Raw genomic sequence first — 14337 nt, 5'->3', positions numbered from 1 at the left:
CAGATAGTCATAAAAAAAACAAACTGGTTCATTAATGCCCTTTGGGGAAGGAAATTTGCCATCCTTACCCAGTTTGACCTTTCTGTGACTCCAGACCCACAGTAATGTGGTTAACTTTAAGCTCTCTGAAAAGCGTCTAATGGTCTAAGCCAATCAGTAAAATCCAAGAAGGTGGCTGTTCTCCACCTTCATCAAGGGGAATTTGGGATAAGCAATCAACATTGGCCTTGCAAAAATGTCCACATCTCATGGATAAATACGCAAAAATCATTAGCCCATCAGGGGTGGGTTGGTGATCAATTTCCCAATAATCTCAGGACAAGCTGCCAACCCAACCTCTTGTGAGCCATTTGTAATGATATGACAGAAAGAATAACTACCAATAGTTTTAGACTAGTAATGAAGCCCTGTTGACAAATCATAACACGAAGCTAGTACCTTCATGAATGCCTTCGGCCAAGAACGTTCCATAGAAGAGTTCCACCATTGGGTTTTGCGACTTTTTCTGTGAATTCCTGTAACGTATCAAAGACAATTAATATTTTTGATTTCATCCAACAGCTTCCTTTTAATAGTTAACTGAGATGAAAGACAGAATAAAGAGGTGGGAGTGTCATATAGTAGACTTAAGTAAAACGAAGGCCGTCGGATGAATGAGCTATGGGCAGCAGGGTTACAAAGTTGACTAAGAGGCAAACAGCAGAGAGAAGGGGTGGATGGTTGTTTGTCAGAATGGAGCTCAGTGCACAGTGGTATTTCCCAGGACAATGTTGATGATAGAATTGGAGAAACTGGCCAAAAGGAATTACTACCTAGTCGCATGGAGGAGCTGAACAGTGATCAGCAGATACAAATCGTGCCGCCTAAGAAAATGTAAAGCAAAGTTAAAAAGTTTATTTATTAGTCACAAGGAAGGCTTACATTAACACTGCAATGAAGTTACTGTGAAATTCCCCTAGTCGCCACATTCCAGCGCCTGTTCGGGTCAATGCACCTAACCAGCATATCTTTCAGACTGTGGGAGGAAACCGGAGCACTGGGGGGAGCCCACGTAGACACAGAGAACACGCAAACTCCACACAGACGATGACCAAAGCCAGGAATTGAACTCAAGTTCCTGGTGCTGAGACACAACAGTGCTAACCAATGTGCCACCATGCCACCCCTCCCCTTTGCACCATTTTTTCCAATAACTTGAGGACATTATTACCAGAACATGATAATGTCCCTTTTTGTCAAACATGATTGCTAATTGCTGCAGAGCCTGATGCCCACTGCAGGTAACAATGCTCCCAACAGAGTCCCTTCAGTGAGCTGAACTTACTTCCTATTTGCTGCCATCTGGAATGCATCCTCCAACCAGTCCAGGAGTTTGTGGGTAAACTCACTCACATCCTAGTTAAAAAAGAAAGAATAATGCAGAGAGCATTAAGAGGTTTTTGCAGACAAACATGGCTCTTAATCTGCTTTCATTGTCCCCAATTCCAGTTACACTAACCCAACATTTTCACCTTTAACTGTAAGTCTAAGGTAGGGTTAACATCTCATCTGAGGGGCAATGGCACCTCCGAAAGTGCAGCTGAGCTGAAGTGCCAGCCTAGGCTGTGTGTTCAAATCCTGGCATGGAGTTCAAACTGAACTTCTTCAACCCACAGAGGTAATGCCACCATAGAATCCTGCAGCGCTGAAGGAGGCATTCAGCCCATTGAGTCTGCACCAACCACAATCCCACCCAGACCCTATCCTCATAACCCCATGTATTTACCCTAGCTAGTTTCCCTGGCACTAGGGCAATTTTAGCATTGCCAATCCACCTAACCCGCACATCTTTGGGCTGCGGGAGGAAACCGGAGCACCCAGAGGAAACCCACGCAGGCACAGGGTGAATGCACAGACTCCGCACAGTGGCCCAAGCTGGGAATCAAACCCGGATCCCTGGGACTGTGAGGCAGCAGTGCTAACTACTTGGTCACCGTGCCGCCCCGAACAGAATCAAGCTGACAAGAATCTAGATCGAGGAGTCAGCGTACAGTCTTAGAACAAACTTCCCAATGTTCAGCATTGGATGGCGAAGTTAACGCACGTTCTCAATATGCAACTGAACTACCTGAACAAATGGGCAGGCCCTCCAACCGAAGAGAGACCATTATTGACAATTATTAATATTATTGAATGGAGGAGCAGATTCAAGGGGCTGAATGGCCAACTCCTGCTCCCACTTCTTATGTCCTTATCTTATTGAACACTCATCAGATATTCTTGCAACTCTCTAACAAAACCATTAACATCTCTTCCACATGTTCACAGACCTAAAAGTAATAAATTAACTTTAACTTTCTCAAGAAGGCTTACATTAACACTGCAATGAAGTTACTGTGAGAACCCCCCCAGTCGCCACACTCTGGTGCCTGTTCAGATACACTGAGGGAGAACTTAGCATGGCCAACATACCCTAACCAACACGTCTTTCAGATTGTGGGAGGAAACCGGAGCACCCGAAGGAAACTCACACAGACACGGGGAGAGGATACAGACTCTGCAGTGACTCAAGCTGAGAATCCAATCCAAGTCCCTGGCACTGTGAGGTGGAAGTACGAACCACTGTGCCACCGACCTATAGGAAAATTCTAGAATTTTCCATTGTTACCAGCATTTATGGCTTTATGTTGAAGTTATTTTGTTCTACACCTCTATTGATGTTAGAATCTCAATACTTTTTTAGACATAAGGAGTGATTCTCTGACCCACCTGCTGTGCTTCACTTGATCTGAAAGCGTCCTTTAGAAGATCGACTGCATTTGATGGATCAACATACTTCCGCTTAGAGGCAACCATTAAGGCAAACAGACACCGCAGTTCTTGCATAAATGCCAAGTTTCGCTGCTCCTATTCAATGAACAATATGAAGTTGCAAATGACAATTAATATAATCAATCCAAGTAGTCCATGCTTGTGTTTATGTGGTACACAAACCTCCTCCCACCCTATCAGTATAACTCTATTCCTTTCTCCCTCCTGTGCCAGATAAACATATCTATGCTATCTGTCTCGACGTTCAAATTCTCGCCAGTCTGAGTTTCTCCCAAACTCTCCATCAGAGTTATTAATGAATATCTTATACTTGAGACCCCCAAAATTGGCCTTCCCCATAAGTGGAAACATTCTTTTTTTTATCCTATTGAAACAAAATTCTTTCTAATTTGAAAAGCCTCCATTAGGTCACTCCTGAACCTCCATAGTCTCTCCCAGTAGTTCTAAAATTTCAGTTCTGGAATCATCCTTGTAAATCCATTTTTTTTGTACTTTCCGATCGCTCCACAGATGAACTTACTGCGTGGCTTCTGCAGTTTTCATGTGTGTTTTCTGGAACTGTGTAGTTCAGCACTAGCCGTCGAAATTCAGGCAGTTGGAATAGGGACTAAAATCAAAATAAACAAAAAAAAAGAGTTAGAAGCGTCACAAAGAAGTCTCTAGAAATTCCAAGCAGCCTCAACCCAAAGGTGCAGAATCAAAGTGAACATCTGTCACACAGAATTCACCTGGTCTTGTTCCTTAGGTTACGAACATGTCATTGGCTGCACGGTGGTACTGTAGCTAGCACTGTGCCTCACAGCACCAGAGATCCTGGTTCAATTCCCTGCTTGGGTTTGTCTGTGTGGAATCTGCATGTTAGACCATGAGACCATAAGACATAGGAGCAGAATTAGGCCACTCGACCCATTGAGTCTGCTCTGCCATTCAATCATGGCTGATATTTTTCTCATCCCCATTCTCCTGCCTTTTCCCATAACCCCTGACCCCCTTATTAATCAAGAATCTATCTCTGTCTTAAAGACACTCAATGACCTGGTCTCCACAGCCTTCTGCAGCAAAGAGCTCCACAGATTCACCACTCTTTGGCTGAAGAAATACCTCCTCATCTCTGTTTTAAAGTGGCATCCCTTTAGCCTGAGGTTGTGCCCCTGGTTCTTGTTTTTCCTACTAGTGGAAACATCCTCTTCATGTTCACTCTATCCAGGCCTTGCGGTATCCTGTAAGTTTCAGTAAGATCCTCTCTTCATTCTTCTAATCTCAAATGAATACAGACCCAGAGTCCTCAACCATTCCTCATATGACAAGCTCTTCTTTCCAGAGATTATTCCTGTGAACCTCCTCTGGACCCTTTCCAAGGCCAGCACATCCTTCCTTAGATATGGGGCCCAAAACTGCTCACAATACTCCAAATGGGGTCTGACTAGAGCCTTATACAGCCTCAGAAGTACATCCTTGCTCTTGTATTCAAGCCCTCTTGACACGATGCTAACAGTGCATTTGCCTTCCTGACTGCCAACTGAACCTGCACATTTTCCCCATTTGCCTGGGTTTTCTCCGGTTTCCCCCCACAGTCTGAAAGACGGGCTGGTTAGGTGCATTGGCCATGCTAAATTCTCCATCAGTGTACCCGAACAGAAGCTAGAGTGTGGCTACTAGGGGATTTTCACAGTAACTTCATAGCAGTGTTAATGTAAGTCTACCTGTGACATTGATAAATAAATTTAAACTTCGTCCCATCAGTTAATCATGAAATAATCCCCATATTTTCACTGCTCAAAATTTCACTAACCATTCCCAAAACATAAACATTGGAGCAACGGCACTTGGCAGCACTTCAATCACAGTCTGATGAGCTAACAAATCTCGGGTGCACTGAACCAAGGATATCAAGTAATACCTTAATCTCACGGCTTGCTATTGTTATCATTATTTCTAGTGGCAGTCCAATTATAGCAGCATACGACTTGCTAAATGAAAACAATTACAAGGTTTACCTACTTCACCTTCTAGCATCCTGATCGTTGCATAATGCAATAATAATGGACTCATTAGAGCACAACTATTAGCCAGGGTAGGAGAATTCCCCACCTCCCCTTTGAAATAATGCCGTGGGATCTCTTACATCCACCCTTAAGGGCAGATGGGACCTCCCTTTTAACTTCTCACCCAAAACAGCACATTGAAGCATTAGTCACGATTACGTTCTCAGGTACAGAACTGGGACAGGATTTGAATCCTCATCTTCTGAATCAGAGCAAAATGTGCTACCTACTCATCCACAGCTGATACAAGCCATCCAGGAACAGCTGGAATAAAGCTGATAAGCACAAGAACCTGACAGTACCTCAGCATTGGGGAGAGCTATGCCACTGTCAGCACCGAGTTATGCAACAGTAAATAGATATCATCAGTGAATTGTCAACAAATCTGTAATTTAAAGGTCATTGTGTGAACAGATGTAGCTAAAGAGAAAACAAACATTGGCACTGTTTCTGTTGCTATACTGTCTTAATATCAACAGCCAAACCATTGCTCATCATCCCTGACCATTTTGCTTCCATGAGTTGAGCAAGTAAACACAAGCCATGTTGTGACATTCTGCGGAATGCTCCCATGGGGGGTGGTGGGGAGGAACCATTCAAAGGTTCATTGACCTCAGGTGGGTTTTTTTCCAGTTTTGGGATCAGTGCAGCTGGAAAACCTTGCCCATTAAGTCACACAGACCAGTAAAACCCAAGGTTCAGTTATAAGTCCTTTCTGAATGAAGCAATCTGTGATTCTGTGCCTGCGCTACAACCGATCCCACTATCTAGCCCTGTGTTCACTGATCTACTGTGGCTCATAGTCCAGCGTCATTCTCAAAATTCTCATCCCTTGCTCCAAATATCTCTCCATGGTTTTGTCTCTTTTAATCTCCTTCAGCTCTTTGACTCCTGAAGATTTCAAAGTTCCTCCCAAACTAGGGTCTTGTCTATGTTCGTTTCTCAGTCATTTGCAGCTGATAGTTCTGCTACTGAGGTTCTAAACTCTAGAATTCCCTTCCTAAACCTCCCTGACTCTTTCACTCCTTCTTTAAAACCAAGTCATTAAATAAACATTTCCATTTGTGTCCCGGCATTAGCTCCCTCAGTGTGAAAGTTAGTCTGATAACAACCTATCATTAGCTGCATTTTAATTGTGTTGAATTATGAGGATTGAGGGCATTGATTAGGATTTCACTTGAGCATGTATAAAGAGACTCTTCTTGAAACTCTGGTGTCACTGAGCTAAGAGGTGTACACTTGTAATGTATCACTCTGTAAATAAATACAAGACCCATGAAGATCAGCTCCACTACAATCCTTCACCAGCTGGCATTCCAAATTAAAAGACCAGCAAATGAATTGGGAATGGCTTGTGAAATTTTATAATGTTAGAAGTGATCTTGAAATGTGTGTCATGTTACAATCCCAGTTGGTGTTATAATTGGATGGGAAGATCTCAAAATGGAACACTGACTCAAAAGACAGTAACTTTTACCTTTTTTTAATACAATGTGGAGTCACAGGGCCACTAATTAGTTTTAACAAGAAAAAGAAACATTTATTAAATATGAAAAATTGGAGGATAGAATACGCATTTACTCCCGCCTTAGCTTAACAATTGGATACAGATTTTAAGATTAACACTGATTACGACGTACATCTTAAGCTGCAATTGTCTCACTAACACACAAAGTCCCTTTTAAGCACACAGGATGACTGTGGTCACACACAGTCCTCTCTAAACCCAACTGAATGTCCTCAAAATCCCTCCAGATGACTCTTATGCTGTGATTCATCAATCTTATTGAACTTCAGCTTCCACGCGAGTGTTTTCAAATTCCACTTTCAAAGTCATACGTCCAAATCTTCTTTTAAATGATACTTTCTCTTCACTGCTTCGATCCAAGTTTCGCTTTCAGGTTTTACACTTCTCCCTTCAGGTTTCCTTTGTTTTAAAAGCTTTTACACAAACTCCGAATTCCAGCCATCGATTTCTACAATTATTTCAAACAGTGTCTCCCAAACTAGAGTAAGTTTCTCAAAAAATCTTAGCAGCACTGCAAATATACTTCTGGCCTCTTACGATTGAGCGCCTTTTCAACTAACAATTAATACAGGATTTCTTCATAGCAGGACAATAAAAAAAAACTCTTCATTAAGAAGGGACAAGTCTGATGACAAATTTCTTTCAAAGATGTATTTCTCATTCTGTTTAATGAACAATTAATTTTTCGAGTGTTAAACCATTGCAATTTTAAATGGGGGATGTCATTGTATCTCCGGATCTCAGCTGACCCCTTTTCACCTGTTTATCTATCCCTTGCTAAGATTGGAGGGTTAGCTCATCTGTCCTGACAAACGACACAAGATACCAAGTCTGCCTCAGCACATTAGCAGCCATCTGATACCAACCTACTAACGGTACTCAACGTGAATTACGTGCTCGATGCCAAGTTCAAAGTTATATGGTTTGCTCTGGGTGTCTTAATTCTGCAGCCAATTTGGCTGGAGCTCAAGGAATGAATCATAGCGAGGATTGGATTCCCAATGAAAATGCCATTTAACTGACCTCTCCGTTTGCTACAGTGCCTTCAGATTAGTAGACTTGAGCAGAAAGAACCATAAAATCCACAATGTGCACTGGCACATCGACTAGATCCTCATCTAAAAATCTGGTGTACATTTGCAGAAATGTCATACTGCACAATTGATCCTCAAGAGTTCAGAGAACCAGTCAAAACTTCACACACTCAGCAGTATTTGGGCATCATTTTCCATGAGAATATTGAAACAGGTGTTGACCGAAATAGCTTAGGTCAGGGCATGGCAGACATTTACTGGTCCAAAAAAACAAACTTCGTAAACAATGAGATAAAGGATGATAGAAGATGTGACCTAAGTAGAAAAGTTTCTCCTGAATCCCTTATAGGATTCACTGGACAATCTTACTTTTCATAGCCTCTACACACCACACAAGTGGAAAGACTTTCTTTATATAGGCTGACAAATGGACCCCTTCCTAATCTTAAAGGCCCCCATCAAGTCACCCTCAATAGGTGGAGAAACCCCTTGCACAGTGTTCCCCAAATTGGTGTAATGGGTAAAGCCAAATAAACTTGTGGTCAATTTATGGATAAACTTTGAGAAATTTCTCTCCAGCCCCATAAGGCAACTCAGTAAACTCAAGGAGGACCTGGGTATTCATAGCCCATCACAAGGTGAACCGAATTAACCAACATTCACCCTGGTAAGCCAGCAAGGAACGCCTCCAGCCCCAATCAAGTTTCATCTTGTAATTAGAATCACTGAATCCCCACAGTGCAGAAGGAGGCCTTTCTGCCTACTAAGTCCACACCAACTCTCCAAAAGAGCATATTATCCAGTCCCTCTCCCCTGCCCTATCCCCATAACCCACACACTTACCATGGCTAATCCATCGGACCAACACATCTTTGGACACTAAGGGGTAAATTAAGATGGCCACTTCACTCAACCTACATATCTTCAGACAGAGGGGAAACCGGAGCACCTGGAGGAAACCCTCGCAGACATGGGGAGAATGTACAAACTCCACACAGACAGTTACCCAAGGCTGGAATTGAACCTGGGTCCCTGGTGCTGTGAGGCAGCAGAGCTAACCATTGTGCCACTGTGTCACCTCACAAATCACTTTTTATGGGGCAAAATGATGCAATCTGATGTCAAAGCTGAATCAAAACCTAAATCAATTCCTGTGAGATGCAGAGGAATCTCTTGACTTGCAAAGACCAGGCCAAAAATTCTAATCCACATGAGAGCTCACAAAAAAAGCACAAAAGACAGAATTCCAGGATTTCTTCTCCTATCCTCTCTGCCCATCTTGTCCTACTGACCACCTATCCTCCCATTTCCAATCGGCTGGGTTGGGAGACTTCAGACCTCCTTCTTTCCAACCTCCTTAAAGAGTCATGGCATAGCTGGGAGCACGCTTGCCTCTGTTTTGGATTTCAGCACAAATATCAAAACCAAATGTTCCAGTGCAGTACTGAGGGAATGCTGCACTGCTGGAAGTGTGACTTTCAACCAAAGCCCCATCTGCCCTTTCAGTAAAATATCCTACGGGTCTTCTGAAGAAGAGTCCAAGAGTTATCTCCCCTGAGACCGGGCTAATATTTATCCTTCAATCAACATCACAAAAACAGATTACCTGGTATCTATTATGTTTCTGTTTGTTGGAGCTTCATGTATGCAAATTGGCTGCAATGTTTTCGACATTACAACAGTGGTCACACTTCCAAGGTGCTTCACTGCCAGTAACATGAATTGACCCACCCAATGGTTGTGAAAAACACTGTAAAAATGTGAGTCATTCTTTTTCCTTCTTTGACAAAGGTATCTAAATATCTCTATTGGAGAGGTTGGGGTTATTTTTCTTGGAACGAAAAAGGTGGCAGGGTGACTTGATAGAGGTGTACAAAATTATGATGGGAAGAGATAGAGTGGACAGGATAAAATTGTTTCTCTTGGCGGAGAATTCTAGAGCCAGGCGGCATAGATTCAAGATAAGTGCCAGAAGGTGTAGCGGGAATATGAGAAAGAACTTTTTTATGCAGAGGGTATTGAGTGTCAGGAATTCATTGCCTGAGTTGGTGATGGAGATAGAGACTCTAAACTCTTTTAAAAAGTACTTTTAAGTGCTATAAGCTGCAGGGCTATGGGCTACGTGGGTTTAAAAAGGTTGGTGCCCTCATTGCAGCGTTAATGTAAGCCTACTTGTGACTTCTAAATAAACTTTATGGTTATCTTCTGTGCTGTAACTTTTCTATGTAGCTTGGTGTCAAATTTAGTTCCATATTTGCTTCTATGAAGCAATGGCCTTGGGATGTTTTGCCACATTAATGGTGCTTTAGATATGCAAGTTATTATTATTGTACTGTGACAAATAAGGATAGCCCCAAGGCAGAAAAATGATAGATGTTCGCACAGGCTCATGTTCTCCTTAGTATTCAGGCTCATTACCTGTATTACTGCACTGAACCAGCAAGTGTTTCCAACATTCTTGAGCCCCACCGGCCACGTATCCTCGCGTTTCCTATCGTGTGGGTTGGGGGAATCTCCCCATACTTCGCACCTCTTCCTTTTCAACCCAACTTTACTCTCACCGGCATTTGCGTCACCCACTCTGTAACAAGAGAGACAATTCTAGCACCTTCAAACCAAGAGCCCAAAATCACATAGGAAGACACACAATTAAATCTATATCATGCTGAGAGAAAAGAAAATATTTGTTTACATAAAGTAGATTTGCCAAATAAACCAAAGGGGGTGAGGGGATGGGTGGGGAAGAGTGGGGTGAACAGAATCACTCAGGTTTACAATCTATTATTCTGAGGAAGGATTTAACAAAGACCATGTGTCGCCCATAAATGATCCATTGGAAAGTTTCAGCTAAGACCCCAGTTCTCAATGAGACCGTGACTGAGACAGACAGTGACTTGAAAAGTTATGGGGAGACAATGATCTAGCGGCATTATCACTAGACTATTAATCCAGAAGCTCTGCTAACGTTCTAGGGACTTGGGTTCGAGTCCCACCATGGCAGATAATAGAATTTGAATTTAATAAAAAAATAAATATCCAGAATTAAGAATCTACTGATGACCATGAAATCATTGTTGATTGTTGGAAAAACGCATCTGGTTCATTAACGTCCTTTAGGGGAGGAAATCTGCCATCCTTACCCAGTCTGGCTTACATGTGACTCCAGAGTCACAGCACGTGGTTGACTTTTAAATGCGCTGGAGCAACTAGGGATGCCTATGTCCCATGAATGAATAAAAAACACTCATGAGATGCAAAACATGCTAAAGGATGAATGTGGGGTGAAGGCTGGAAAAAAGAAAGACAAAGAGTTTATTTTCCCTGATGAGTTCAGGTTACAGGGGCTTCACTAACTTGGCCAGTGTTTATTGCCCATCTCTAACTGATCTTCAGAAGGTGGCAAGAAGGAGCCTGCTTGACAACTGCGTGGCTTACTCGGCCATTTCTCAGAGCAGTTAAGAGTTGACCATTTGTTGTGGATCTGGAGTCACATATACACCAGACCAGGTTAGGATGTGAGATTTTCTTCATCTCATAGGAAAAGAAATAGTGAAACAGATGGTGTTTTATAATAATCTGTAGTTGCATGGTCACAATTAGAGATATTTTCTTGATTTAAATCGATTTATTTAACTAACTTAATTTAAATTCCCCAGCTGCCCAGGGTATTGAATTCATATTGCCTGGATCATTAGTCCAGTAACATAACCACAATGCAACCATCCCCCACAGGTTCTATACTTTCATACTGGGACATTGTTCCCTCCCCCCCATCAATAAAGGACAGTTGAGTTGAGCTCTATAGAAAAAAAGCCTATTGGATGGCCAAACCCAAACATCAAGCCAAGAATTGTGAATAAAAACCACATCTTCCAGAATCTTTAATGGGACTTGGCATCGAGTCAAACTTCCAATGCTCATCCCAGATTCCTGAACAGTACTGACTATTGTGACTTGTACCAAAAGGGGGAAATAGAGGGCCCATTCAATTCTTAAATCCAATAATTATGCAGCACTATACTGGTCAGTTTCCCGATTCTCTGCAGCAATTTCAGCTTCTTTCTGTAACTTCTCGCTTTCTCTCAAGCTCAGTGCTATCGCCTTCTGGAGGTCCTCCTTCTCATCGTTGGTGAGGTCAATGACACCTGAAAAAAGAGTTACCGTTGGTGCGGGTCGGAAACCGGGCTAAAATAATGACATTCAAGTTGCTGTCGATAGTTTTAAGATGGTCGTTGAACTCTTTAGCTTGCACAATGGGTAGGCGGGGGTTTTCTTTTGATTAGCATTCCCATTGGTGGTGTGACCGATACAAGTCACAGACTCAGTGACTTGGGGTGGTTTTGGGGATGGGGAGGGTAATGGACACTGCACTTAGTGTATTGCAGCATTCACAGTGCACAACGCAACCTGTCTCTCCCCTTGACCAGCTCCTTCCCTCAACGCCAGCTCCCGCTGCACGCAAACCAACTGGCTCCACATCAAAGCGAGGTCAGCGTCAGGCTTAAAGTACTCACTTCCACGTGACTGGCTGCCCATGACTCCGCTGGACTCGTTATCTGGTTCATTGGTGGTTGTTCCGAAACCTGGTTCCCTGGCACTTTCATCAGTGAGGAAGCTCACTGCCTGATTTATGTCCCTGTTGCTGACCTGCGGTTAAGAGGACAGACAATAATCGGATTAAAATGTTACATGAAATTCAGCATGCTCATCAATGTTATTTTAAAGTAAACAGAAAACGCTAACTTCTTCCAAGGTATTTTTGTCTAGACCTCTGAACATATCGGTTGGGGCGGGGGGGGTTGGGGGTGGGCGGGTGGGAATTGGTTTAAGGAGGAACTGATTAAATACAGCGCGTCTTTCCACTTTTCCCTTCTTTAAGGCACACCTTAAAACCTACCCCTTTGACCAAGCGTTTTGGTCACTTGCTCTAATTTCATACATAGTTCATGTGATGATGTGTGTCTGAGTGTGTTGTAATGTAAAGCTGCTTGGCAGAGCAAGGGTTAATATGGGACTGGAGACTGGGGCCACGATTGTCCCATCCTGCTGCGCTAATTTTTTAGTGCAACGGGCCGGATGAATTGGCGCGGGCCGATTCGCAGGGTTCCCGTAAGCGTTCGCGTCTCGCTTGCATCTATCAGTGCTGGAATATGGGCGCGGTCTGCTCCTCGCTGGAAATTGACGGGGAGACGCGGAAATGATTTAAATAATCATTTCCCTACCATTTAAATGAGACTACCAAGAATGAATTGTCCGGCCGCTGGGCTCTCCCGCCGCACCAGAGTCTCTCACTCCAATGGAGATTACACGAGCTCCCTACGTTCTGGGAACTAGTGGCCCGAACCCATTAGAGTGAAGGAGGAGGTAGTCAGAGCCTTCAGAGGGTCAGGTGGCGGAGGGGGTGTGGTGCCCCCTGGACATGGGCACCCTGACAGGGCCAGCCTGCATGAATTACTCCAGTTTTCCCACAAATTCAACACTCAGAATTTTTGAGGGAGGATTCCACCCTGACACTGCCCATGGTGTGATATCTGCAGTCACATGGTAGGAGAGCCTCAGAGAACAGTTAAAGCCGCACTCTGTAAGCAGCTAGCCTGCATGGTGGAACACCATGTAAGACCATACTTGGAACTGTAAGTAGTTAAAACCCATCAATAAATGTGTTCATGGTTAAATACACAAGTGGCAAGATCTCACCCATGAGAGACCACCACAGCAACACAAAGAACCCATATTATAAAAGTTCAGGGCTAAAGAGGTTTTCTGATTACATTTCCATGATGCACCTTGGGATGTTTTACCAATAGTACAGGAGGTATACAAATGCAGGATGATGGAAAATCCATGCTTAATACATGGCACTGTTATTTGCTGCTCTGAGCAGGACATGAATGGGAACAGAACAATTGCACTCAAGGGCAGCACAGTGGTTAGCACTACTGCCTCAGCACCTGGGAACCAGGTTTGATTCCAGCCTCGGGGGACTGTCGCACATTCTCTCCGTGTCTACATGGGTTTCCTCCGGGTGCTCTGATTTCCTCCCAAAGTCCAAACATGGTGGATGGGCCATGCTAAATTGCCCCTTTGTGTCTAAAGGTGTGTAGGTTTGACAGATTAGCCATGGTAAATGCATGGGGTTACGGGAATTAGGTGGGGGGTGCAGGGTAAGATGCTCTTCCGAAGAGTCAATGCAGATGCAATGGGCCAAATGGCCTCCTTGTGCACTATAGGGACTCTACAATTCAGTGCCTTGGGCATAAACACAAACAAGCTTTTATTTTTATAGTGTCTTTCACAACCTCAGGATGCCCAGTGCACATTACAGCCAAGGAAGTATTTCTGAAGTGCTGTCACTGCTGCTATATTGTAAATGTTTGAGGTCAGGGGGTGGGGGAGTGGAGAGGAGAACAGTGGGGGGTGTGGGGAGAGCAACACCTATATCTGACTGCTATTTAATAGCCAGAGGGCACTGAGTGAGGGTTGAATGGAGCTGGAAAACCTACAGTTCCCCTCACTGCCTTGACTCACAACATGAAGACCAGTCAGTGGATAAGATACCAGATGACTGCATTAAGAAATCTTGCACTTGTGAAGAGAAAAGAGGGGTGAAAAACAATGGCACACAAGAATTAATGACCCCACTAATACAAGGAAACTGAGTCATCAGCAATGCACCTCGACTGTCCGCTATGTTGGGCTCCATATGTGAAAAGATCAATGCCATCCCATGTGCCCCGATATAAAATCATGAGGGCACAGAAAGGATGAAAACGGACAATCTTTTTCCCAAGGCAGGGGAGTTGAAATCTAGAGGGCATAGGTTTAAGGTGAGAGGGGAAAGATTTAAAAGGGACCTGAGGGACAACTTCTTCACATGTGGTGCGTATATGGAATGAGCTGCCAGTGAACGTGGTTGAGG

The 14337-nt window shown here is 43.5% G+C and overlaps 1 protein-coding gene across 1 annotated transcript in view; it reads right to left on the bottom strand.

The window, feature by feature from the left end:
- usp28 (ubiquitin specific peptidase 28) overlaps window positions 1-14337 on the bottom strand; it is an 89295-nt gene that overhangs the window by 39998 nt on the left and 34960 nt on the right. Inside the window, exons 3-9 of the mRNA XM_080214688.1 lie at window positions 11933-12065; window positions 11440-11563; window positions 9837-9999; window positions 3332-3418; window positions 2749-2886; window positions 1325-1395; window positions 439-515 (exon numbers count right to left, since the gene is read on the bottom strand). Coding sequence (XP_080070814.1) covers window positions 439-515; window positions 1325-1395; window positions 2749-2886; window positions 3332-3418; window positions 9837-9999; window positions 11440-11563; window positions 11933-12065 — 793 coding nt within the window. The remainder of the gene's footprint in view (window positions 1-438; window positions 516-1324; window positions 1396-2748; window positions 2887-3331; window positions 3419-9836; window positions 10000-11439; window positions 11564-11932; window positions 12066-14337) is intronic.

Source organism: Carcharhinus amblyrhynchos, chromosome 29 (assembly GCF_965287045.1).
Source record: "Carcharhinus amblyrhynchos chromosome 29, sCarAmb.v2.hapA, whole genome shotgun sequence".
NCBI classification, from domain to species: domain Eukaryota; kingdom Metazoa; phylum Chordata; class Chondrichthyes; order Carcharhiniformes; family Carcharhinidae; genus Carcharhinus; species Carcharhinus amblyrhynchos.
The sequence above is the reverse complement of the archived record's forward strand: the minus strand, read 5'-3'. Positions and strand labels throughout refer to the sequence as shown.